The sequence below is a fragment of the Colobus angolensis genome, unplaced genomic scaffold (assembly GCF_000951035.1).
Source record: "Colobus angolensis palliatus isolate OR3802 unplaced genomic scaffold, Cang.pa_1.0 Scaffold19, whole genome shotgun sequence".
NCBI lineage: Eukaryota > Metazoa > Chordata > Mammalia > Primates > Cercopithecidae > Colobus > Colobus angolensis.
In genome coordinates, this window is record NW_012115043.1 from 3,341,781 (window position 1) to 3,366,388 (window position 24,608).

Here is a 24,608-nt window from a genome sequence, read left to right on the forward strand (position 1 = left end):
TCGATCTCCTGACCTCGTGATCCGCCCGTCTCGGCCTCCCAAAGTGCTGGGATTACAGGCTTGAGCCACCGCGCCCGGCCTGAATAATTTTCTTACATGGAGCAGCTCATCCACCTATGATGTTGCCATGTGAGATTTAGAAAATCCACATTAAACAAAATGAAGGCTCTCACTTTGCCCACTTTTCTGTAAGTCTGCCATGAAGCACCATGCTATCTCACAGGGACAGACAAGCCTGCCGATCCTCTGAATTCAGTCAAGACATATGGGGCCGCTTTGGGCCCAAGTTTACCTTGGCTTCTTTGCAGAGAGTTTGATTACTTTTAAGATTTATGGTCAAAGCGGGAGGAAAGAAGAAATACCTCACAGAGCAGATTTATAACTTCGTCTTGATTTTTAATACCATTAGGGATGACATCCTATGACATAATCTTGGAATGACTGCAGGGTGACTCAGAAACTCAGTGGGAAGTTTTATATTTTAGGGTCTGGAGCATTTTGTAGTTGCAAGGTCAGGTAGGAAAGGACCAGGGAAATGAGCCAGAGAGACGGTCAGAGAGTGAGTGTCAGCTGGTTTAATTTTCTGTGTCAACCCCGAAAATTAGATAAACAATGACAAACCAGGCTTTTTAAATGAACTTGTCACTTCTGGTTTTCTTGATACAGAGCAACATTTTTCAAGTCCTGGTAGCCCCAAAGATAGATTTAACCCCTGAGAGGTGTATCCAAGTGTTTCAAAGTCCTCACATCTGAAAACAAAAGGTTTAGTCTAATCCTATACCCCTTGAAAGAAAAACTAATTATCCTTGAAATTTAAATACTCTTCTCATAACAATTAAGGGAACTTTGCCTACAGCCAAAAGGTCCAGTCCTTTGCAGGAGGGTCTTAGCAACGTCCTAGTTTTTTCCACCAGACCAACTCAACCCTTCAACACAGTTCCTTTGATCTCAACCTCCTTTTGCAAACATGACCTCCAACCACTGTTCTAAGCAATACTGTCCACATTGAGCAGGTACTGGCTCTCTTCTCACCAATGCAGGTGAGCAGAGACCTGGCCCTGCCCCTCCTCTGCCTGGTGCTTTGTCGTTATGAAGAGGTAGGAGGTAAGAACTGCCCTGACTTTTATATGCTTTGTGCTATTGTAAGTCTGTTGCAGCTATGACATTCTCCCTGGTGGTGAGGGGAACAGATCAGTGAATCTTCCTAATAGCTCCCCCTATTGCCTTTGCTGTAAGGATATTTATTTAAAGACAACCCAGTTTGAATATGTTGATTTGGAGACAGAAATACTTACATTTACTGATACCAGCATTTGAGTAGGGGTTTTGATTCTCCAACTGGCTTTTGAGCTCATTATCTTATTTCAGTGTCACAACAACCCCATGAAGTAGCTGGATGGCATTACTGTTACTTCCTTCAATTTGTGGATTTTGCCAAGGTAGAGTTGGGATTTGCACTGGATGTCAGCTCCCAAACCTGTGCCTTTTGTGATGATTTGCAATATAATAGCAGCTAGTTGTGAGCACTTACCCTGTGCCAGGTGCTCATTAGGTGCTTTCATTTACATTAGTTCACGTGATCGCCAAAAGCCCTATCAGAAAGTAAATGATAACCTGTTTTATAAACAAGGACACTGCACTCTAAGGTGTTAATGATGCCCAAGCCCAAGTTTCTTGAGGTTCTTGGCCTTCACAGGTCAGTCTTTCCCTACACTCCACTCCACAAGTGGTCAATACAAGCCCCTGCATAACAAAGTCACAGAGTCTGCCCTAGAGAAAATATGAAACAGGTGATTTGAAGCCCTTTAATCCTTCAGTCTTTGCCTCATCCCTCAACTCCAATGTCCCTTTTCCTGTTTAATGCAGAAGAGTCTCCTCTTCCAAAGCTTCAAAATCATCTGATGCCAGCTAACTGCTGACATTAAGCCAATTCACAGGAAAGTATGAATAACTTAAGAAGGGCACTAGGGCCACGTGCATTTGAAAAGAGGATGCTTGGCTCCTGCCCAGCTGTAGCTCAGATGTCTCACAGGTGGACTATTCATGGCGGGGCTCTGTCTGAGTAGACAGGTAATAATTTACCTGTGGTTTCCAGGAGTCCTGTGGATTTCATTCTCTACAACACAGCTTATTCCCCCTAGCTCTGACTCTGTCTTCTGCAAAATATGGAGAACAGCATCAACCTCACAGGAGGACAGTGTGTGTGAAATTCGTAGCCCAGAGGCAGTTCCATAGTCATGACTACCAATGGCCTAAATTTTGCAGTATTTTTCATACTCCTTTTCTACGGAAATTTTTATAACACCTAACACATGTTCAGCACTAAGTGTGGCAGACATTAGGACATAGGTTTTTTTCGTTTTGTTTTGTTTTGTTTTGTTTTTTTAAAATGTGACTGGCTCTCCTGACAGCTGCAGTAGAGAATTAAAGGCCCTGCTTTTCACATCTTAAGGACCCTCACCACTCAGTAAGCAGCCCCTCCTCTGACCCTCAGCCCTAAAGACCCAACTTGCTCCCCATTTAAAACAAGAATGACCAGACTTCTGGGTTTAGAATTCCATGTAACTAAACCACAAAATAGGAAAAAGGAATCCCAACTGTTGCACTTGTGCACAGCCTATAGACAAGACGGCAGTGCCCTCAGACAGCATTTCAAATACAGTTTATTAGTGTGTGATATGAAAAGGGTATTTTTATTGCATGATATAATGCAATGGGACCTTGGGCGCTCTGTGGAAAGACCTCACACTCAGAAGTGTAATGAACCCGTAGTCCCAAAAACATTATACTGTACATTAACCTATCATTAATGGCACATTAGGGCTAGGGGCATTGCACGCTTGCTGGTCAGGGCTCCATCAGGACAGTGTTGAGAAAACCACACAGTCTTCCCAGGCTTAAAACAAATAGAAAAAATAAATATTCCTGATGTCTACAGGCTGCTTTAAAGGAAGTTCAATCCAGCTCTGCCTTGCAATTTCCAAGCCTGCTTTTTTAAGACTGGAAGAAAGATATACAACTAAACAAAGGGAAAAGAAAACGACTCTCTTGTAGTTTACCCCCAGCTACTGGCTATTCAACCTCAATGTTGCTCGACAAGGTCATGAGCAAACAGCACCTTGGTAGTATAAAAGCTGCCCAAAGGACACTCGGGCCTGGACCACAGACTGCAGAAGTGGGAAGGGGCCTTGGAAATTGTGTGTCCACCCCCTTCACTGTCTAGATGGAAAAATCAGTCTTCAATAAGATGAAGGAAGAGACAACACATTCAAAAGAAAAACAGGCAAAGAATGTGAAAAAAATACACATGGCCAATAAACATATGAAAGAAGTGTTAATCCTCATACTTAATAAAATAAATGTAAATTAAAACAACTACTAATTCTTTTTTTTTTTTTTTTTTTGAAGCAGAGTTTGACTCTTGTTGCCCAGGCTGGAGTGCAATGGCGCGATCTCGGCTGACTGCAACCTCTGCCTCCCAGGTTTAAGCGATTCTCCTGCCTCAGCCTCCAGAGTAGCTGGGATTACAGGGTGCCCCCACCAGGCCCGGCTAATTTTTGTATTTTTAGTAGAAATGGGGTTTCACCATGTTGGCCAGGCTGGTCTTGAACTCCTGACTTCAGGTGATCCGCCCAGCCTCCCAAAGTGCTGGGATTACAGGCATGAGCCACCACGCCTGGCCAACTAGATACCATTTTGCCACTGATTGGGTTGGCAAGGATTAAAATCTGATAATTTCGTATCAGAAGAAATGAAGAAGAGTTAACATTCTCATATCCATTATACAAAGATGTATACATAGAGACACGGTCACTGTCTTAATAAAAAAAAAATCTGGAAATGGTCAAAATATTCTATGACAGGGTCCTGGATAAATAAATATGATACATCCATAGTATGGAATACTATGCAGCCATTAAGAATGAGGTTGATCTTTATATTATATGGAAAGACCTCAATGACATACTAAGTAAAAAAGCAAGGTGCAGAATAAAAAGAATTTAAAATTCTAGAAGGATACACAAGCTACTATTAACAATACTTATTTCTAGAGATTGGGGCTGGAGGATATGGAGGATTGGAAGGAGACTAACTTCTTATTGTATATCCTTCTGTACTGTGTTTTTTTTTTTTTTTTTGAGACAGGGTCTCCCTTTGTCACCCATGCTGGAGTGTAGTGGTATGATCATGGCTCACTGCGTCCTCGATCTCATGAGCTCAAGTGATCCTCTCATGTCAGCATCCTGAGAAGTTGGGACTATAGGCAGTGCCACCATGCCCAACTAATTTTTAAATCTTTGTAGAGACAGGGTCTCACTATGTTGCCCAGGTGGGTCTTGAACTCCTGCGATAAAGTGATTCTCCTGCCTCAGTCCTTCAAGAGCTAGAATTATAAGCATGTTCCACCATGTCTGGCCAAATTTTTAATCATAATTTAAAAACTAGTTTTAGCAAATAAATGATGATGATGGCAGGAATAAACATTGCTTATGAACCTATTATTTTTCAACTACTATGTTAAGTGCTTATGTGCTTCACCTTATTTGCCTTTTTTCAAAAACAGAAACAGTAAATTGGTCACTACTATCCCCCTTTCCATGTGGGTACTAAAGTTTCCAGGGGTGAAGTAACTTGCTCAAGGTGACTCTCTTACCCATCTACCTCCAATAATGAAGCAGAGTATTTACAAAATAGAGAAATACTTTGCAAACTTAAGACAGCCTGAGGCCACCTTCCTGGGGACAGCCTGCACAACCTGGCAATGATTCAAGGAGGTGAAGGGAAGGCAGGACAAAAGGCTGCTGACTGGCTGAGGCCAAATCAAATTTCTGGAAACATCTTATCTCCATATAAAAAACGGGGAGAAGTCCTGGGGACCCCAGAGCTATATATTGTTTAAGTAAATAAAGCTTGCAACCAGGGACTCAAATATATAAAGTGAGTAGTTCCCTAATTAAATATAAATTAATATCAAAGGCAACACACTTGCAGTTCCATGAAGAGGAAGGTGTCTCAGATCAGCAGAATTTCAAGGTGAGAGCAGGGGCTGAGAAATATCCAGAACAGTCTCCACACCTTAGGACGGTGCTGTGCCAAGTAAGTTTACTGTCTTCTCATTCCTCCATTTTTCCCAATTTTATTAACAGCCTTATTATTTTTGGGTAATAGACTGCAGTAACATTTTTAAATGCTAGATTTTATTTGTCCTAGGGTCTGCCAGCACATGCTGTAATTAAAATGTTGATTAGTAAACAGTTTAAATATATGACAGACAATGCAGTTAAGGCCTACAGTTAGGTCAATATGTGATTTAGATTTGCCATTTAAAAAATCTCATTTAAATTTTGCATACATTAATCACTACCATACTTCAAGGTTCTGATATCCACCTGACTACAATATTAAAATAAAACTTGCTGCCCCAGGGAAATCCTACTTATTCTTAATTGTTTCGAGGCTTTGATGGGCTTTTAATCTAAGATTAATTTATGCAATTTTAAATAACTCTTCTTATGATTAATAAGCTTGAAAATTAAAAGGAGTCTAAAGCAATTATAATGAGCATTTGGTCATAACCTCATTAGAAGAAGGAGTGAAGGATACAGCACTGGAATTCTTACAAGACTACAATTTAAGGTTACTTTTAGAGAAGTCAAACATAGTTCCTGAAATTGCAAAGGCAGGTTAGCAAAGGTCAGTGTTAAAATGATGGCTAGCTAGATTAGCATATTAATGATTTTCCCTGATAGTGACAGAAAGGACACAGAAAAGAAGATGCAGAAAGAGAGACAAGTGACATGCTGCCAAGCAGCTACGAGCGCTGAACTTGGTTTCCCATTCTTTTGGCTAGAGACCTTCGCAAAATCTGAGAAACAGCCAAAGGGTTAGGACATTCCTATGCACGAATCAGCTTCGGCCAGAGGGACTGGCCCACCTGGGGCAGGCGGAATCAGTCCTGTTGTCTGCCCTGCCTGCCTATCTGTCTATTATGGACCAGCCACTTCCCTGCTTAAGAACCAACAAGAGCTTCCAACTGCCCCACTACTCTCTGGTGTGGACAGCCGTTACAGATCACACTGGCCCCATGCAGCTAACTTTACCCCATCATTTCCAAGGGTCTTTTTTGCTTTGGCCAGAGTGGGTTCTTCACTGTCCTCATTCCCTCCGGTCTCAGCCTGTGCCATTTTCTCTCCCTGGAATGTCTTCCCTCTTGTTATTAGCAGTGATGATGATGATAATGACAATGATGATAAAAATGGTTACCATTTATTGAACACTTATTTTATGCCAGACACTGTGCTAAGTGTCTAACATTTTTATCTCACTTGAATTTCACGCTTTGCGATACTCTATTTTTGTAGGTAAGGAACCCAGAGGTGGAGAGCGTTCAGTAACACGCTGCAGGATGGACAGCTAGGAGAGGAAGGGAGAGGGAGGGGAGAAGTTGGCTTTCTGTTGTACCACGACTTTCCAAATTCTGTACTCGGGCCGGAGCCAGGCATCCTCACTGGCTACTATGGCCCCTCGGCCACTGTTCCCTGAGCTCCTGCACCACCCAAGCCAGCAGCTTGGCACTCACCCTGCCTTCTCTAAATGCTGCGAATAGGCATGTCTAGTCTGCTCCTGAGGACACAGATGTTTCTTATATTCTTTCTGAACCCATCAAGGCACCTCACAGACCTGGACAACAAATACTTGTTGATTAACTGGTTTACAATAATTCTCTCCAACAAGATGCTCATTACGTTTTACCGATAATAACGGGCAGACATGACAAGTTACAGCTTCCAGTGAGTGGGAAGGAATGTGCTTCATCTTGTGTGGATTTTCAACCACAGAGACCGCTCCAAGAGACTACCAATTCAGTGTACGCCAACTGCAAACATTCGACATACATATAATTTATTCTAAGTCACATTAAGCTTCCCTAAACACATGTATCTTCCAAGAGGCAACAAGCTGGAAATACCCAGGAACATCAGACAGATGAGGAAATCATGACCCAAAGAGGCTGAATGACCTCATGTCCCACGTATGTCTCGCACTTCATAGTTTACAAACACTTTCATAAACTCTATCTTCTATAAGTTAAAAAAAAAAAAAACAAAACAACCCAACAACTAAAAGCCCCCTGTGAGGTTGGTATCATTACCCCATTTTACATATGAAGCAGCTCAGGCTCAGATGGACTAAGTAAACAGCTGCTGCTTGCCCAGTTTCCTAGAGGTAGTGCCTGTACTTGAAGCTATATTTTCTGATATCCAATTCAATCTCTTTCCGGTTTCCCAGGTTGCTTCTTGGCTCACATTCACACGATAGACTGATTTTCAAGCTTTGAAAGACCATCCTAAGCCTCTCCAGGCTTTACACACAACACGTCCCGTCAGTTGTCAGATCACAAACCCTTCTACCTTTCCACTCCTTCCATCAAGGTCACAGGATGAGTGAGGTCATGGCTCCATGCCAGGGCCCCTGTTGCCCCCATGCCTCCAGCACCTGTGTTGGGGTGTGGACATCTGTGGGTTGTCTTCTCCTCGCTGTTTCCCCTTCCCTTCATGATGGACCCTGATTGTTTGGCTTCCTGTTTGTGTGACCTGACTACTTTGTATGTATGATGGATTTGTGTTTGCTGGATTAGTGTCTGATAGCCCTCTGTATTCCCTATAGCTGTGCCACTCAAGTAGTTGTCCTGTGAATTGCTTGCTGCTGGCCTGCAATGAGACAAGTAGCCTTGCTGCAATGTGAACCGCACGCAGCTTCCTTCGCTCACAAAGTTTTGCTCCAAAAAAAATGTCAGCTGAACTAAACAGAATGTTTTCAGACTGGCTTGATTTATATCCTGCCACAAATTCCTTATCTTCCTGTGTTTAAGTAACAGTTTGGGGCTGGGTGCGGTGGCTCACACCTGTAATCCCAGCACTGTGACAGGCCCAGGCAGGCGGATCACCTGAGGTCAGGAGTTTGAGACCAGCCCGGGCAACATGGGGAAACCCCGTCTCTAGTGAAAATACAAAAATTAGCTAGACATAGTGTTGTTCATATGTAGTCCAGGAAGGGCAGGTGCTGAGTTAGGAGGATCACCTGAGCCTGGGAGATTGAGGCTGCGGTGAGCCAAGATCGTGTCACTGCACTCCAGCCTAGGTGACACAGTAAGACCCTATCTCAGGGAAAAAAACAACAAACAAACAAACAAACTACCATTGGTGCACAGCCCATACTCCAAGTTCAGCTAAACTCTAACACCTCTGCACATAGAATGTGCTCAGTAAAAAGTTTGTTGAGTTAAAGGTAATTTCTCCCAAACTCGAGGAACATCATCTCTTGGAAGTTGCCCATTTCTATACCCATGATGGCAGAAGTGGAAAGGTGGAAAGGTTTGTGACCAGACAGCTGTCAGGACACACTCTGCCCTCAGTTTTTGCCAAAACCAAAACAACAATGATTACATAAATTCTCACGGCTTCCCCTCAGATAACCAACTAACAGACCAGGGCAAACTGTTGGTAATACTTTCTCTTTTGTGTTTTGTCTCTACTGAGGTTCCGGCTTCAACCAGGCCCCCCGCCGCCTGGGGATGGGTGGAGAGTGTGTGCAGTCATCTGCTCTCTGACTCGACCATGGCCCTGCGGATGCAGCCGGTGGCATCAAGGTGGAAGGGACCATAGGGAGGGAGTTGAGCAAAGCATCCTACCGGGGCTCTGGCTTCACAAGCACACTCTGCTGAAATCCTACAAGTTTCTCTGCATGGTCCTGTATTTGTATTTAGCTTTGTTTTTCTAACTGCAAGAAATAGTTTGACTTAGCGGAAATTCTCTAAACCACAATAACAGTCCTCTGCCTACTATGCAACAATGGGTATAGCTCTGATGTTGTGCAGTAGGACAATCCTGTGTTCTTCCTGGCTATGTGACTCTAGGCAAGGAAATTAACCTCTCTGAGCCCCAGTTTATGCATCAATAAAATGGGAGTAAGAATAATCCTTATAGTGTTCATGTGAAGGTCAAATGAGATAACTTGGATGAAAGAATGCCCTAACTTGTTTAAAATATTTTCTCTTATATAATAAATCCATTTTCTAAAGATTATAAAACAGGATCCTTTCTGGATTCATCTTCAGCCCCAAGTTAGGTGCAATTGTTAGTTCAATCTCTTCAAGTTTGTTTAGATAAAATAAATTGTAGTATGAATACTGGCTAGTGTGGCTATTAGAGGTTCTGGTACTTTTCCTTATGATACAAGCTGCCTTTCACACGTGTGTGCAGAAAATATTCTCACATAAATACCCAAATGTCCGTGGGTCCCAGCTCACCTGTCACTCCATTCTCAAAGCCTCCCCAGACACCCCTAATGGAAATTCATTTCACCTGTTAAATTAATATCATTTTAATTCAATGACCATTTATTTGAGCATTCTACTCAGGCTGGAGACTGACGCTAGATGCTAAGGATACAAGGATACAAAGATAAGACATGATCTCTTCCTTGAGGGGTTGTGGTTTCCTTTATTGACTGTTACCACAAATTACTGCCACAAAGTGCGAGGAGTGCACTAATAGAAGTATTAGTCAGGGTGAAGGGTGACATGCAAAAGGAAGTCCTCAACCCAACTGAAGCACGCTTAGGAAAACTTCACAGAGGTTGTGCCAGTTGGGTCTCGGAGGTGGAGTAGAAGTTCACCATCTGGTGATGAGGAAACAGCACAAGCAAAGACATGACTGTGTGAGGATGCCTCATGCGTCTGGGGACTGCCAGAGTTTGGAGCACAGGACTCCACAGGATTGGCCTGAGGTGAATGGGTAGGCGAAGGTGGGAGGAGAAGGTGAGGGAGGGTCTCTGGTGATTCTCGCATTCTATCCTGTGCTTGGTTGTGTCCACCCTCACCTTCCTCACTGGACTGTGAGCTGGCTGGGGGGTGGGACTTGGGGCTGACATGCTGCCTCCTCGGCGTCAGGCAGGATACTGGGCACAGAGTGGATGCTAAGACATAAAAATGGTGAGTGCAAACTGAAATGCACATCTGTGATTCCCACATCGGCTTCTCTCCCTGTCTCACAACAGTAGAAAAGGCTTCTGAAATACAAATCTGCACCAGACGTGCAGGGGGTTATAATTTAGCCAGTCCCCTAAAAGCCATCCTTACACCTTCCTTTGGTGCTTAACCCACTTTCCAGATGATGCAGCACTGCTGCCTGCACAGGAGAGCTGAAAAGGGGGCCATTTCTGAAGGCAGGAAGGAGACAGCGCCCAGCCGAAGCTCTGCTGACCTCCCTGACAGGGGGGAGGAAGTCTTGTTTTGGAGAAAGGACTTTCCAATGCAGAGCTGGTGCCACAGGCCCTGCATAAACCAGCATTCCAGGGTTGCCGATCTGCCTTCCCCAGAGTTAGAGCAAGAGTATTCCAGAGGCAAAGCTGTGGCTTAAAAAAAAAAGTCATGTTTAATTTAAAAATTAGAAACTGGAGCAGGCTGTGAGCACAGGGGTTGATTGAAACAAAATTTAAATTCCTGTCAAGCCCATTTAAACACGGGGGCCCTTCATAGACAATTAGCTGCTCCCTGTGAATGCTGAATAAACTCAGGCCTGGTCACTGTGAGAAGAGAGGCACCTACTGTGAGGCGCTGAAAAAAAAAATTAACTAAAATCAGGCTGTATGAAATATTTAGCCTTCCAGTATATCACAGGGGTTTGAAAGTGTAAACAAGACAAAAATCGATTCCTCGGTGCCCTCAAATCAATCCCCCAAAATGGTTAGGGCATCTGTTTCTGCTAAATTTTGTTTACATCGGCAGATTTGCCTTAATTGCAGTTGTTTATCTCTCATTGTCCCTGGGGCCCTAATCTCCCGATTACTAATACTTAACACTCATTTCACATCTAAAGCTACTTCTAATCCTCAACAGGTTTGGGGGGCTCTTAAAATTATTGAAACTGCAGAGGCGGGAGACACTGCCTCTTTGTGAAAGGAACATTTTCTTATCTACTACCAGCTGGGCCCAATCATCACCAGGGATGGCGACAACAAAGGTGCTAAAAGGCTCTTCCACAATGACTGCTGCTCCACTGGGGATTCAGAGGAGAAAAAAGAGCTTTGATGGAAAAATCTGAACAAGAGGCTAAAGCAGTCCAGCCAAATAAAGTTACTGTCATAATCAAATGCTGTCAATCACCATGAAAATCCAATTAAAAATGTTTCAGCACAGCCCTCTTAAGTGGAAAAAATGTACCCTATTTATACAAATTTTTGTCAACTCCACACCAATCCCACAATTAGAAAGTCCTGCTATTAATTGAATCCCCCTCCCCCTCAAATTTAGAAAGAGATGCAGGCCATTTAGAAGTCTTCTGAGGAAGCTAAGACACACACAGGCTAACAATTAAGAGTTAATCGGGTTACATTTGAAAATTCCATTTTCATTTGTGTCAAGGGAACCTTTGCACAAATAAATGAATGGTACCTATTCTCCTACTTCAGAATCAGTGACCATTTATATGAAGAGAACAGAGAAACGGTAAACCAGGATACTGGAAAGAAACTAGTCCACGCTCCAGCAAATGTCTCTCGGTAGACCAAGGCCTAATGTTTAATTCTAATCTTGAAAATTAAATAGAGGACGGTAGGCCCAAATGTCTCCACTGCCTTTCTGTAGTCTCTAAATGGCCAAGTGAACCTCAAATTATCTGCAGGCAGATTTTGCCCCTCAAATAACTCTGTATCTGAAACCACAAGACTCATAATCCCCAAAGGTCTCTCTCAAAACTGCTACAAATTAAAAAGCAAACAACCCATTAAACAAATCCAGCTGGTACAACTGTAAATAGGAGCTTTCTAATATTTTCCCCAGCTCTTAAAATTCCTGGTTAGATTGGTTAATAATTGATAAGAACTGCATCTATTTATCGGTGTGTACTCAAAGGAAAACAACTTTGCTACCTTCAACAACAATTCCCAAATCCCAGGGACTAGCTTTAGGATCCTTTTATATTTCTCCCACAAACGGCTGAATGTCTCTGGTCTTTTTCAACTGAATCCGTTATTCCCAAGAGCTGGGGAGTGGGTGGCATGCATCTGATGTGCAGACAGATAAAAACCTCTGGGTTCTCTGTCATCAATCTAACAGGCAAAGATGGTGCTAGCCAGGAGGTCTCCTCTAGGTTTTGGCTCTCTAATAACCTCTGGATGCGGAGTTACTTGCTTGAGGTAAATTCTCAAGTGGTCAGAATGCATGCCAAAGATCATACGTGCTGCCTATCACCACCTGGTTAGCACCTCCTAGCTCTGCCCATACATCCAGAGTGGGATGACTAAACCCTGGAGCTGGTTCTGATTGGTAATCCTCATGCTATACTGGTTGTTAAATGTTTTGAATATTATCCCTGTATTCAAATATTCAATATTCAAATATTGCAATATCCTAGAAATTTTATTATTTTGGCACCAAATTTTCTAACCCAGATGATCTCTCCTAGCAGGAAGTCAAACAAAAACCTTTTTTATCTGGCCACGTATTCTAGTGTGGCCACCCTAATTTACACTGCATACTGTAATGTCCAGGGATTGCTTGTTCTTGGATTAGTTTCTTCAGCTTTACTCTGAGTTCCTGGAGAACCAGATATATGTCTTGTTTGTCTTTATCTGTTCAGTGTTTACTTTATCTGTACAGTGTTTTACTGGATTGGATTAGAGAGAATAGCATGTGCAACCAACAGTGTTTTGCCTAAATGACAGCAGACTAGGATAGGCACTGAATTATAAGATCATGATCCTCCTTCAAGGAACTTACAATCTAGTGGAAGAAAAAAGGTATTAAACCAGTGAGTTTCCCCTCTGGCTGTCCTTGTAATCACCTAGAGAGCTTTAAAGGTTTAAAAAAAAAAAAAAAAAAATGACCTGCTCCCTGGCTAGAGCTTCTTTGATCCGGGTTGGGATCCAGGCATTTTTTTGTTTTGCCTTTTAAACCTCTGAGGTGACTCTGATGAGCTGCTAGGGTTGACATGGACTAAGTTGTGGCCATAAGATGAAGATACAATTAGATGCTCCTCCAACCTAGACACAATACATGCTGAAGGGCTTCAGAGAAGGGAGCACACAACTGTGAAGGCGAAGAGTAGGGAAAAGCCGCAGGGAGGAGGACCAAGACCTTCCAAGGGAGGGGAGGGGAGGTTCTTTTAGGCTGAGGGCACCACTCAAGTAACAGAAACTTTTAATGAGCTGAGTCATGGCCAATGAGGAACTAATGTGTAACGTACTTTAAAGACCCACCTTAGCCTCCCCACTGCCGTGAGCTGCCGTGAATCTGGCATGGCACTGAAGAGCAGCCCGACTGAGATCCACTTTACTCATCCAAGATAAACAAACTCTTCCTGTGTTCAATGAATGCTACACAGCTTCACTGTGCCTTGAAACAAAGGTACTGGGAAGATGACAGTCCAATAAAACACGAAAGAGGCATTACAGACATGAGTTCAAATAACTACAATCTTAAACAGGCAAGTCATCACTATACTAAGAGATCTGACTTGACTGATGGAGGAAAAAAGTTATGCTTAACTGGGAAATTAAAACTGTCAGATCACCATGATCAAGGAATGACAGACTTTATCTATATCTCGCTTGCTATGTGCATGTATATAAAGACATATACATACACACACATATTTATCTGCTAAAGTCTTGTGAAAAGATTAAGTGGTCACATCTATGGAAAAACAAAGCCTGTTTTCTTAGGGTTATAATCTCTCTGTTCTTGCTGAAGTGCTAATGTGTCATCAAAAATTCAAATTAAAGCTGTCTGATTTAGTGCGATCTCAAGTATCCAGACAGTGATTCTGCCGTTGTAATTATGTGCAATTAAAAAGCTAAAATCAACTTCTTTACTAGTGGGTTCCTCTTTATAAGCAGACACAAACAGATGATTTTAATGGTCTTCAGAACTTAAAAAAAAAATCCCATGGTTATCAGCTGGACCCTACGTGGGGCCCCCTTGCTGTTGTGATGACTTTTGTGCATGATGGAAATATTCAGTTGAAGTTACAATCCCAGCCAGTATTTCTCACTGCAAATTCTGGGTGGCATAGCTAATGAGCTACCTCCAAATGAACAACTGAAAACAAAATGATGTTTACAAGAATGAGTGGCCAGACACATTAGGAGTCTGGCCCTAAAGGTTGATTTTAAAACACACTCCATATGACACAGGTAATAGCTATCTGTAGTGAACTACATTCAAGTTCACAATTTATTAACCATCATTAATGTTTTAAAAAGCTTAGATTTTTGCAAGCACAGAGTGGATGAGCACTTTGTAAGGGGGCTATGGAAATGCACCTTTCTTCACATTTGGGCTCAGGGCACAGGTAAGCCCCGGACCAAAATAAACCAAAACTTATCTTTGGCATGTTTAGTAGAATGTGGTGATCATTTCGAATTGATCTGAGCCCAATGTTTCTAGTAAGCAGTAACAGGTAAGATATCCCCGTACCCTTCTGCTAACCACAAAGGATAATGCTGCTCTCACAGAGGTAAGATCCTTTTCCATCTTTCCTCGTGACTGCCCTAAGACTTGCTGGTGACCCTGTTGTTTACCTGCCTTCATAAGACCTCAGAACCCTCCCTTTTCTTCGAGCCATTCCTCAGTAATAAACACTCTCCCTACTTCAATAGCCTAAATAAAATCACCTTCTTAACTGTCCAGTGCATTTTGTCTTTTATAGCGGTCAGAAGATTTGGGTCTAATAAAGAAACAAAGCCATTTGGTGTGAAGCCCAAAGTCACACTGGAACTTGAGTGCTGGACAGACAAAAATCTAACATCATGGTTACCCAGATTTTTAAAAGGACCATGCAGATGTGCAATTTATCATATACCTTGATTAATTGAGAGAACAACCATCCATACTATCTGAAAATGTAATTACAATCAGGTTTGGAAAAGCAGAAAAGCTACCAGTGACAATTTAATTTAGAGGAGTTAACATTTCTTAGCAAGTAATTAAATGTTTAAACAGATTTTTCTAGAGCAGTTTGGTGTTTATTAGCCCCCAAACATTACCACCTCTTATACATAAAGGCTTAGCTGAGAATCAAGTTTGTAGCTGCTAGGATGACATGAAGGAAAAAAATCCAAAAGCACTATTCTGATTTTAACCGATACCCCGCCTTCTGGACCCACGCCAGCTTGGTGTATTTCCAATGCCACTATTTACTTGCTTTCTAAGCAAAATGTCAAATTTCAATTGCAAACTGCATCCTGTGTTTCTTTTTAGGTGCCTGGATTGAAAACCAAACCTGAGGAAATGCTAAACGCCTTTAAAGGATGCCCTACTCTGGAATGTACAAGGAAATGCACAAAATAACAGGCATTACTAGAACCTAAGGAGAAAACCCATGTTTTTAAACAATTACTAAAGCAGTATAGTAATAGCATAAAGACAATTTCTTCGCCAGCTTGTTTCTCTGAAATTCTCTCTGCCACTGAACAGCTAGAACAGATAATAACTATTAGTAAATCAAACTCCTCTGCAATATCCAGCTGTGCCTCACACATTTACATACAGATAGAATGGGTATATGTTTTTAATATGTATGTGATACGTACTTTTACCACAGCCGAAGTGCATGCTACAAAGGAGGGGGAGAATGGGAATCAGATCAGCATGAGATAATAAAGTGGCCTAGATAAAGTATTAGCCAGCGATTGATCTCAAACCGGGATGCTGCTTCTTCTGACCTGATTACTTACTATGCATAGATTCCATTAAATAGAGCTTAGACACGGAAAGCTTCTGGAAACACTCTAAATGCATAGAAAGATCTACCGTACTCTGAGCCCAAATTGTAACTGTGTGGGTGCCCACAGCCCACACTTTCCCTGCTCAAGGCCCACAGTCAGGCTAGGCAGGGAGGTTAAAGGGCTGCCTGACAGCTGGTGCAAAGCCCTGCTGAACCCCACAGAAAGCACCCCACCCCCACCCCCGAGCAGGCACTTTCCTGCGGAGTGAACACCTCCCTCCCTACAGTCAGCTTCTGGCCAAGTAACTCTAAAGGACAGAAGCAAGGGAGCTTAACAATCATTGAGGGTCAGGGTCCCCTTTGAAAAATGAAAGAGTCATGAATTCCTCTTTTTGGATGAAAAGGCACATCTCCACATGCATAAATAACTTTGAATGTAATTTCTGGGGCTCTGATTTCCTAAAGTCACAGTCCATTGGTCAGGGGCTGCCCCCTCGGTTTTGCAGATAAACTGAAGTGGAGAGGGGATGGGGAGTTGGCTGAGGTTATACAATGAAGGAACGTGGTGGAGGTTCTCCCTGCTAAGTCACATCCTGACTTTAGCTACCAATTAACTCTGAAGGAAGATTAATTCCTCAGAAGGAATTCCTTGTGGTTTAGAGAAGCAAATGGTGTATACAGTAATGTCTCACATATCCCTTTTATTTCAAAATATTTAAACACAGAAGTTGAAGAGTAAAACCAACCTGAACCCCCATCTTAATGCTCTCATCTTAAGCTGTCTTTGTTCCTGAGTTTAAGGGTCTGATTTTTATGTTTTAGGATCCTTCATTTTGATTATTGACAATTAAGGGAAATTTCTCTACCATCTTTGCATTATTGCTGTCTCCCTTCTTGCCGCAGTCCTACCAATCCTTTCCGACTGGCAAGGGGCTGGCTTTTTCCCACATAAACCATGGAATCCCTGCATTGTCTGAAGCCTGCTGAGCATTCTGTCTGCTACCTCCTCAGGGTCTCCACTGTCTGAAAATTTGTCCCTAAGTTTATTGGTCCCAGTTCACAGAGCTGGGGCAGCACTGACACAGGTCTTTCCTGTGAGTTGCAGCAGTGTGATTTAAAAGCAGATTCTTTAATAATGGAATTATTATCACAGGAAAAGAACTGGAGGTGGAGGTGGAGGTGGGGGTGGGGTTCTACCTGTCTGGTGTCAGCATGCTGAATGTTCTTGGCTGCCTACATGCTTACTTTACCTTTAAAGCAGGGTTTAAAGCTGACTCCTGATTTCTGCAATTGGCTCTTAAAGAGTTGAAAGTCACAACTTTTCAAGGATGAGGGATCTCCCTATACATGAATGGGAGTCCATTCAAGATAACTGACTCAAGAAAAAAGATCCATGTGGATAGGTGTGCTGTTTCCAGGGTTCCTTCTACAGAAGTGGAATGTCTTAAGAGATTGCCCAGCTGGTGGTGAATATGTTGCCTATTTGAACTCCACCAGGTTAATGTCAAAGGGGTTTCTGTTCCAGCAGGCACTAGAGGCTTCACATTGCTCTGAAAATGTCTGAGACTGAGATATACTTATGCTTTGCCCATCCTGTTTCCTTTGCCTGGAATGGCCCCTTCAAAGCTCTCTATTAAAATTCACTTCATCCTCCAAAGGCCCCTTTCAAATGCTACCTTATCTACCCAGTTTTTCCTCATTTCCCCAAATGGATCTCCACAGAACTCTGCAGTTCTTTTATAATAGTTACTTCATTCTAGTTATCTGTATACTTACTATAGCCCAAAAAGACTATCTGTGTGGCTTCCTCTACTTTATATCTTCTGCTGAATCTAGAACAAGACTGTGCACAGTGGTCTATCAACTACCAAATTCAATTATTTACTGGGTTCTGAGATCTCTTAGGATGATGTAGATGCTGATGATCAAACTTTTGAGAGAACTTCTGAGGTAGCTTAATGGCTACATGCCAGAAAACCACAGCAGCTCAAATGTATCCTGGCCTCCCCAAAATGTGAGCATTAAATGAATTTCTTGGTCCAACTTTAAAATACTTCCACTTAGGACATAAAAACCGAAAACCATCGTAAGAACAACCACACAAAGTGGAGGGCATAAAATAACTAAACAACTAAATGAGTTCTAACACTGAGATTTAAATGGTCTCCAAATTCTAACCTTGAGTTTTACATTCATCTTTAAGACTGACATGGTCAAAAACTGCCAAGATGATGATTTTACGACTCGATAAGGGGTATTCTGGTACAAACAGTGACCCTATCACCTAAGTGCCCACTCTGCATTGCCCAGACCCAGGAGTAAGGGTGATCTGGCCCACCAGTCCTATATTCTAATTTACTTAGGCTGGGATTTGCTGTGTTCGCTGGTCAAGGTCACATCTGGAGTTCATATAAGAGTTCCCAAATAGTGAATTTATAACTTCCAGTATTTCCAGCTGCCCATCTCTAATTTTCTTTCTTTGATTTGGAAATGGAGGCCTACAGGGAAACCTTGACAATCCTGCAGACCTCACATCTGAAGCAGCCCATGCAGCCCATGCTGGTACCCTGCTGGCTGGAGTAACCGTGCTTGGGAGATAAACTGCTCTTTTTGTGAAAGGCACAGGCCCCCACCCAGAGTGACAAATGGGCTCTACAGTTCATGCATTCCAGAGGAGGCTCTCGGCTTCCAGATGGGAGCACCATCAAATAGGTTGTAGGCGGGGAGAGAAAAGGAAAAATTAAAGCCATTAATATGCTGGAAGGAATAAAGAGGCTGGTTCCTTAAGATTGGGCCCCCAGGATGTGGCTCAGGTTCCTTAAGACAAAAGAAAACCCACTTTCTTTCCCATCCCCTATTGGGCCCAGTTTTTGCCCAAAGTCCAGGCAGGGCTCACTCTCTGACCACAGCAGCTTCACATATAGTCTATTGTTCCCTGACTCTTCACTGAGCCCTGCCAAAGCAGTGGTGCCTCACCACTGCTATACCTCTGGGAATGCATTCATTTAAAATCAAACAGTGAGCAGTACTAGAAATAATGTTAAATTAAGTATGGAATGGTGCTTCCTGTGACTACATTTTTCATTGTATTTTATTGATTTATTGATATTTATTAATTAAAAATGTGGGACAGCACACAACAGGGTGTAGAGTTGTAAAGAGATATATCTAAATACCTATGTTCTCTCTCTCTCTCTCTCTTACATACACACACACACACACACACACACACATCACTTGCTTTCAAGGCACTGAAAGTACTCACCCTTTAGCCTTGTCTTTATGATGTGCCACCCTGGAGTGGTGTTCCTTACCAATATATACATCCATATACATTTATGGGTGTATGTGTGATCTGCAGATGTTTTATTTATAAGCGGCCAACTCATTGTAGCATTGAAACATGCATTTACAAACAAATATCTGTTTTATGAAATGTTATTCCTTTGTTTTAATAGCTGAGCTATCCAGCCATAGCATAATAATACACAAGGTAAATGGGTCTCCATCTCTAGAACCTGTTCCAAGTTTTCTCAAATGTGACTAACTGCAAGAATTTTCCAACCATCAAAGAGACCAGAAAAAGAGACCAGTTTATTCTAGACATGAAACCTGCAGAGTTATAAACTGCAGAGGTTTTTAGGGGTGATCTTTAACTTGAAACTACCCTGAAAACTGAGATTTTGCTCTAGGGAACATGAAGGAGGAAAGTACCTTCCTGAAAAGCAGTCATGATGCAAAAAAGAAATGTACTGTCATTTTATATTCAAGGATGAAATCCATATTATACAGAAGTTGGGGCACTGAAACTGTTCATTAGGTTGGAATACAAAGGATGAAAACCTCTGAACTGGTATCTGTAAAATGTGTATTGTTTAAAGAAGGTGAAAGAAAATTGGTAGGAATTTGCTCTAACTGTAGAAATCTAAAGGCAGGGAATGGTATGCAAAACATTAGACAGAACAGACTATAATTATTATTTACTAATGCTCAATCCTAACGTTATTCTAACAGCTTGTGCATTGTCAAATCAACAATCTGCACTAAATAAATGACCATTTGGGAATTGTTAGGAGCATCTCTGTTCCTCTCCCTGCTTGACTAAAAACTGTCATTTGCAATCAAAGAAAGCTGCCTTGGAGCTGAGAACACAGCACTCGCAGCCTTGTAGTTGTCTCTTTCTGAGGAAAGACCAAAGATTCATATTAACTTGATCTTTTGCAGCCAGTTTGATTTCATTCTACATGAATCTAAGAGGACTCCATGCCACATTCAGAAATTTTTTGCAGAATTGCACTAAAAACTTATTGCACTGATGATCTTCTGTTAACAATCCTCTGAATTCTAAAAGGTTTAATAGCAAATGAGGATAAAGAGTAACCTACATTAAGTTTGTGACCCTTGATGAGGCAAATGAAAAGAGTTCTGCATTAACTTTCAAAAAGGTGGTGGGTTTTTAAAAAGTAAAAACTATTATCTGAGGATATGAGCTTCAAAAACATCTACCCAAATGAAGTAAATAATGTTGCCTTTTCAGAGCCTATGGCTGTTTTAAATTCCATTCTGGACTTTTAAACAGAATGTTAAACATAAATGTATAACAGAATTCTAATGTAACTAAAAAGTACACTTACCATCAATTCTTCAGGTGCTGGCCTTTCTTTTGGCTGTTTTCGCATACTATATTGGAGAGAAAAAAACTGCTCATATTATCTGTGTCATTTGTATATTTTTGCTGTAATTTCTACCCATGGCTATTTGTACTGGAATTTGAATGTTTTCAAAATTCATCATGTTCAATTCTCGGCCAAAGTATTAGCATATATTCCCTTTCTTTTATTTTGGTCTTTACTTAATCACATTTCTGGGGGACATTATGAGTAAGAAACAAAAAGTTTTTTCCTTACTTTTTCATTTAAAAAATATTTTGCAACACAATAAAGAATGAATTTAAACTAAATGTATCCTAATTCTACTTTTGAAGTTAATTTGAAAAAAGCAGCAATATTCTCTTATTGACTCAATTATCAATTTATTTCAAACTTAAATTTACAGAATATCCTTTTTTTTTTTTTTTTTTTGGTAATTGGGATAAGACAGTAAGGAAAGAAACATGACTGTAGAGTCAAATGAGAATACATCTCATTCTTTCACTATTACTCCAAATGACAAGAAGTATATCAAACAGGTCAAGAATCTAGATAATGCTACAAAATTACAAGTGGCTTGCTGTAGGTTATCTTGACTTGCATTTGTTTTGGCAACAAGGCAAGTTGATAATTCATTAAACCGCTGTGGGACAGCTAAATTTGTTTAAGCTGCTTAAAGAATCACATTCTTCATGCAAAATATTTGTCTTCCATGCATTAGATATAATTAGTAGCTGTAACATGTACTTAGCTATGTGCTGAAGCGCTCACACACGGCATGGAGGTGACTGTGGGCAGCTGCCTACTTGATGGCTGTATTTGTTCTAAACTCAGAGTGTCCATGGGATAAAGTCATGAAAAGAGACTGCTGCTTCTATCACTTGGAAAAATCACACGGATGCTTTTTTCTTTATATAAGGCATTCTTCTAATAAGCAAGAAGAAAACTCTTCATATAATCTCTGCATTTGCTGACAATACTTTTTTAAAAACAGATTTAATGATCATTTGGTAAACAAGAATCGGAGTTATGAACCATTAATAACATCGAGGACATTTGCCTTCCCTATAAATAACCATATGCACCTCTCAAATACTGCATCCATTAGCAACTAATTCAAGCTGTCTCGCCAGTGGAGTTGGTAACAGTCCTAATCTGACATTCCAAAGTAGCTGTATCTCTTGGGAAAACAAGGCTATTACCCACTATCATTTCTGTTTCGGCTTGACATCTGTGGAAATTTGAATACAGGTTATCCCTCCCTCTGTCTCCATAAAACTTTTAAATAATAGCTGATTAATTTTTTGGACAGGAGGGAGGTGAAGCCTTATCCACTTTTCTCCCTGCTGCTCAGACCAGCCCCACCCCCAGGTTGGTCTCAGACCACACAGCGAGATAAGATTAGTGCTGCGATCCTGTCACAAATCCAACATCTCCTCCAGAGCAGAGAGGGTGATGCCCAAACCAGGCGCTCCAGGCAGTAGAGGAATCGCATGGTTTGTGTTTCAATTTTTGCATTTCAAAATGAGGCATTACCATGTGTAAAACACACGGTACACATTACCATGTGTTTTAGGAATTCCATGTAAAGGAAATTAAGAGGGATATATATTTCTGGGTAATGGTTCTAACATCATTATGGAGCTTCAAAACAGCTCAGGATTCCAGTGTTTAATCAATATGTACACTTTTTTTCCAACATGGCATGCTTTGGAAATAAAATGTTTTCAGAGTAAAAATAGTTTTTAAAAGCTACACTATATTATATAAGTATTTTAAATAAATAGAAACAGTGTTAATAAAATTTTTTTAATTGGGGAGAAAAATTTCTTCCCTACATATATTTTCTATGGAATATAAACTGTATGAGACATTTTTATTAAGAGGTAACATGTTATACTTAGTCAAAAAGGTGATAAAGCTTGACATTTATATTAAGGAATATTTCTTGGTTTCCCTTTAGCGTAATCATCAGACGGATCACGGTGGGAGGGGAAGGGGATGGCGCACAATGATTTTGGTTAGCAAGAATCCTGATAGCATTACTTTGCCACACCACAGAAACAAGGGTTTCTTTCGGTGGGTTCTGCCCATTCATTTTCCAGCAGTGGACATGACTCTGGGAGAATGAGGACTTTGGTGAAGGAGGGAAAGAAGACCAACGTAGTTAAGAAGGAGTTGCGGTTGGTTTTGTCTCCTGCTTTGAGGACGATGATTCCTATGTTCCTGAATTCCTCCTCTCTCCTGGGTAATTTCTCTGTGCTGGAGTGAGGGAGAGGGCAGGGGAATACCTTGGCTTCCCAAGGTCATATCAGTCCTGCAGGACGAGGGAAGAGGGAAATGATGGTGAAGGGGTAATAAAAGAAAGATGTGGTCTGCTAGGAGGAAAAAGGCAGAAGGCTGGCAAAGAACCTCCTTGGCAGTAAAATGCTTGTTTCTTCAGGTATAAAATGACAAGGAGTTGCCTAGAGGCTCTGAGGGCCCCTGTGGCTCTTCTCAGTTCTTTAAGGGTTAAAGTGGGCTGAACTGTTTTCATAGTCTTCCAAATGTCAAATTTCATGAAATGGGACCCCAGTATTGTATTTAAAATACAATCAAAGATAACAGTTATTTACTGAAAATCCGATGAATTAATAAACTATGCTGTTTCCACTAAGTGACAGACAGTTTTATGGGTAACTTGAGGTTACATTAATAAAAATAAGCTTCGTACGTCTGTTCAATAGGGGCTATAAAATTGTGTATTTCTTTTTTTAAAAAAAGGATGGCAACAGTATCTGTGCTTAAAGAAGTATCTTGACTTTCAGCTGTTTATTAAATCAGGAAAAGGGCTCTGAAGTATGCTTATGACCCTTTGTGTAAATAACGTTTACATAATTTAAACAATTTCTTCAGCTTTGCCGCCCCATCTGCCCAAGGCCCCGAAGTCCCTCCTGTCTCCAAAAGGAAGCAGGGAGAGCCATAAGGTCTCACGGAGCTGCCGAGTTAATGGCATGTATCATTTACATTGAGGGCATGGCATGTTTGTAAACGGGCTCACCACTGAGTGATGAAATGTACAAACGGCTCCGAGAACTCTCCAACTGGAAGGACGGGCGAATCCTGGGATGGAGGAAAAACATGTCACCAAAAGTCACAACAGTTCCTTCTCTTTCTTTATATTCCCCATCCACCCATGTGAAGGAGCAGTGTAAAGATGAATACAATGAAAATAAGGCCTCACCCAATTAAAAAGACTGTCTTTACCCTATTCCACACATTTAGGTAAAAATGCCAAATTTTAACCCACACATATTTTACAATGGTGAGAAATATGAGAGCTGAGAGAGAGGGGAGGTGAAGAAAGGACAATGATAGCCACAGGGTAGGAGAGAAGGTAGGGAAAGTGTAAATGAGAAATTAATGATTATTTAAGTAACACACAAATGGTCTTGTAATTAACAAAGAGCTGTGAAATTATTCTTGTGTTGACCTTTGTTTCTTTTACCGGATTTGCTATTTATTTACACTTTCCTTTTTACTTACATTTATTTGTATATTCAACTGCTCTTTACTGTTTGCCCCTAATAGAATAATTTGGATCAGATTTCTTTCTTTCTTTTTTTTTTTTTTTACTTGAATAGAAAGGCTTTTATAGGGAAAGCTGTTTCCTGAAAAGGAATTTCAGCCTATTTGCCAGTCTAGGCAGACTCCTCATATGAGAAAGCCAGTGAATTAAGGATACAATGAAAAACTCCCAACTTGACCACCAACCAAAACTGGGATGGAGGTGGGAGTCAGTCAAAAAAGCAGAAAACTACACAGCAACAAACCACCACCACCACGCAACACAGAGAGCAAACCTCATTACCCTTAGCAAAGGAAGGCTTTAAGAATTTAGGAGTTTTTCCAAGAATGACAGAGAGCGCCACTGTGTTTATAGTGTAACAGCTCAGGATGTAATGAAATTACACTGCAGAGTACTTTAACAGTCATCTCATTAGACCTACAGTTGGAACAAGAGAGCCACATAAAGTAGGCAGCTGCAAATGACTCCATTCTCATCTATTCTCATTTGCTATTAAAAATACCTTTCGGCGGCTTTTTTCCTCCCTGACATCCCTACACAAAGTGCCCTGCAAAGTATGATACATGCACCTATTTAAATTAACAAAGGAATGACTTATTTTAATCTCACTGTGCTTTGGAGTGCTTTGGCCATTTGGATGAGCAATATATCATTACATACAAC

General features: G+C 41.2%; 1 protein-coding gene across 2 annotated transcripts in view; it reads right to left on the bottom strand.

Annotated features, from left to right (window-relative positions):
* MAP2K5 (mitogen-activated protein kinase kinase 5) overlaps positions 1 to 24,608 on the bottom strand; it is a 268,480-nt gene that overhangs the window by 14,392 nt on the left and 229,480 nt on the right. For both annotated transcript variants that reach the window (XM_011940344.1, XM_011940343.1), the window contains 2 exons: positions 23,418 to 23,479; positions 20,363 to 20,408 (listed from right to left, as the gene is read on the bottom strand). In XM_011940344.1, coding sequence (XP_011795734.1) covers positions 20,363 to 20,408; positions 23,418 to 23,479 — 108 coding nt within the window. The remainder of the gene's footprint in view (positions 1 to 20,362; positions 20,409 to 23,417; positions 23,480 to 24,608) is intronic.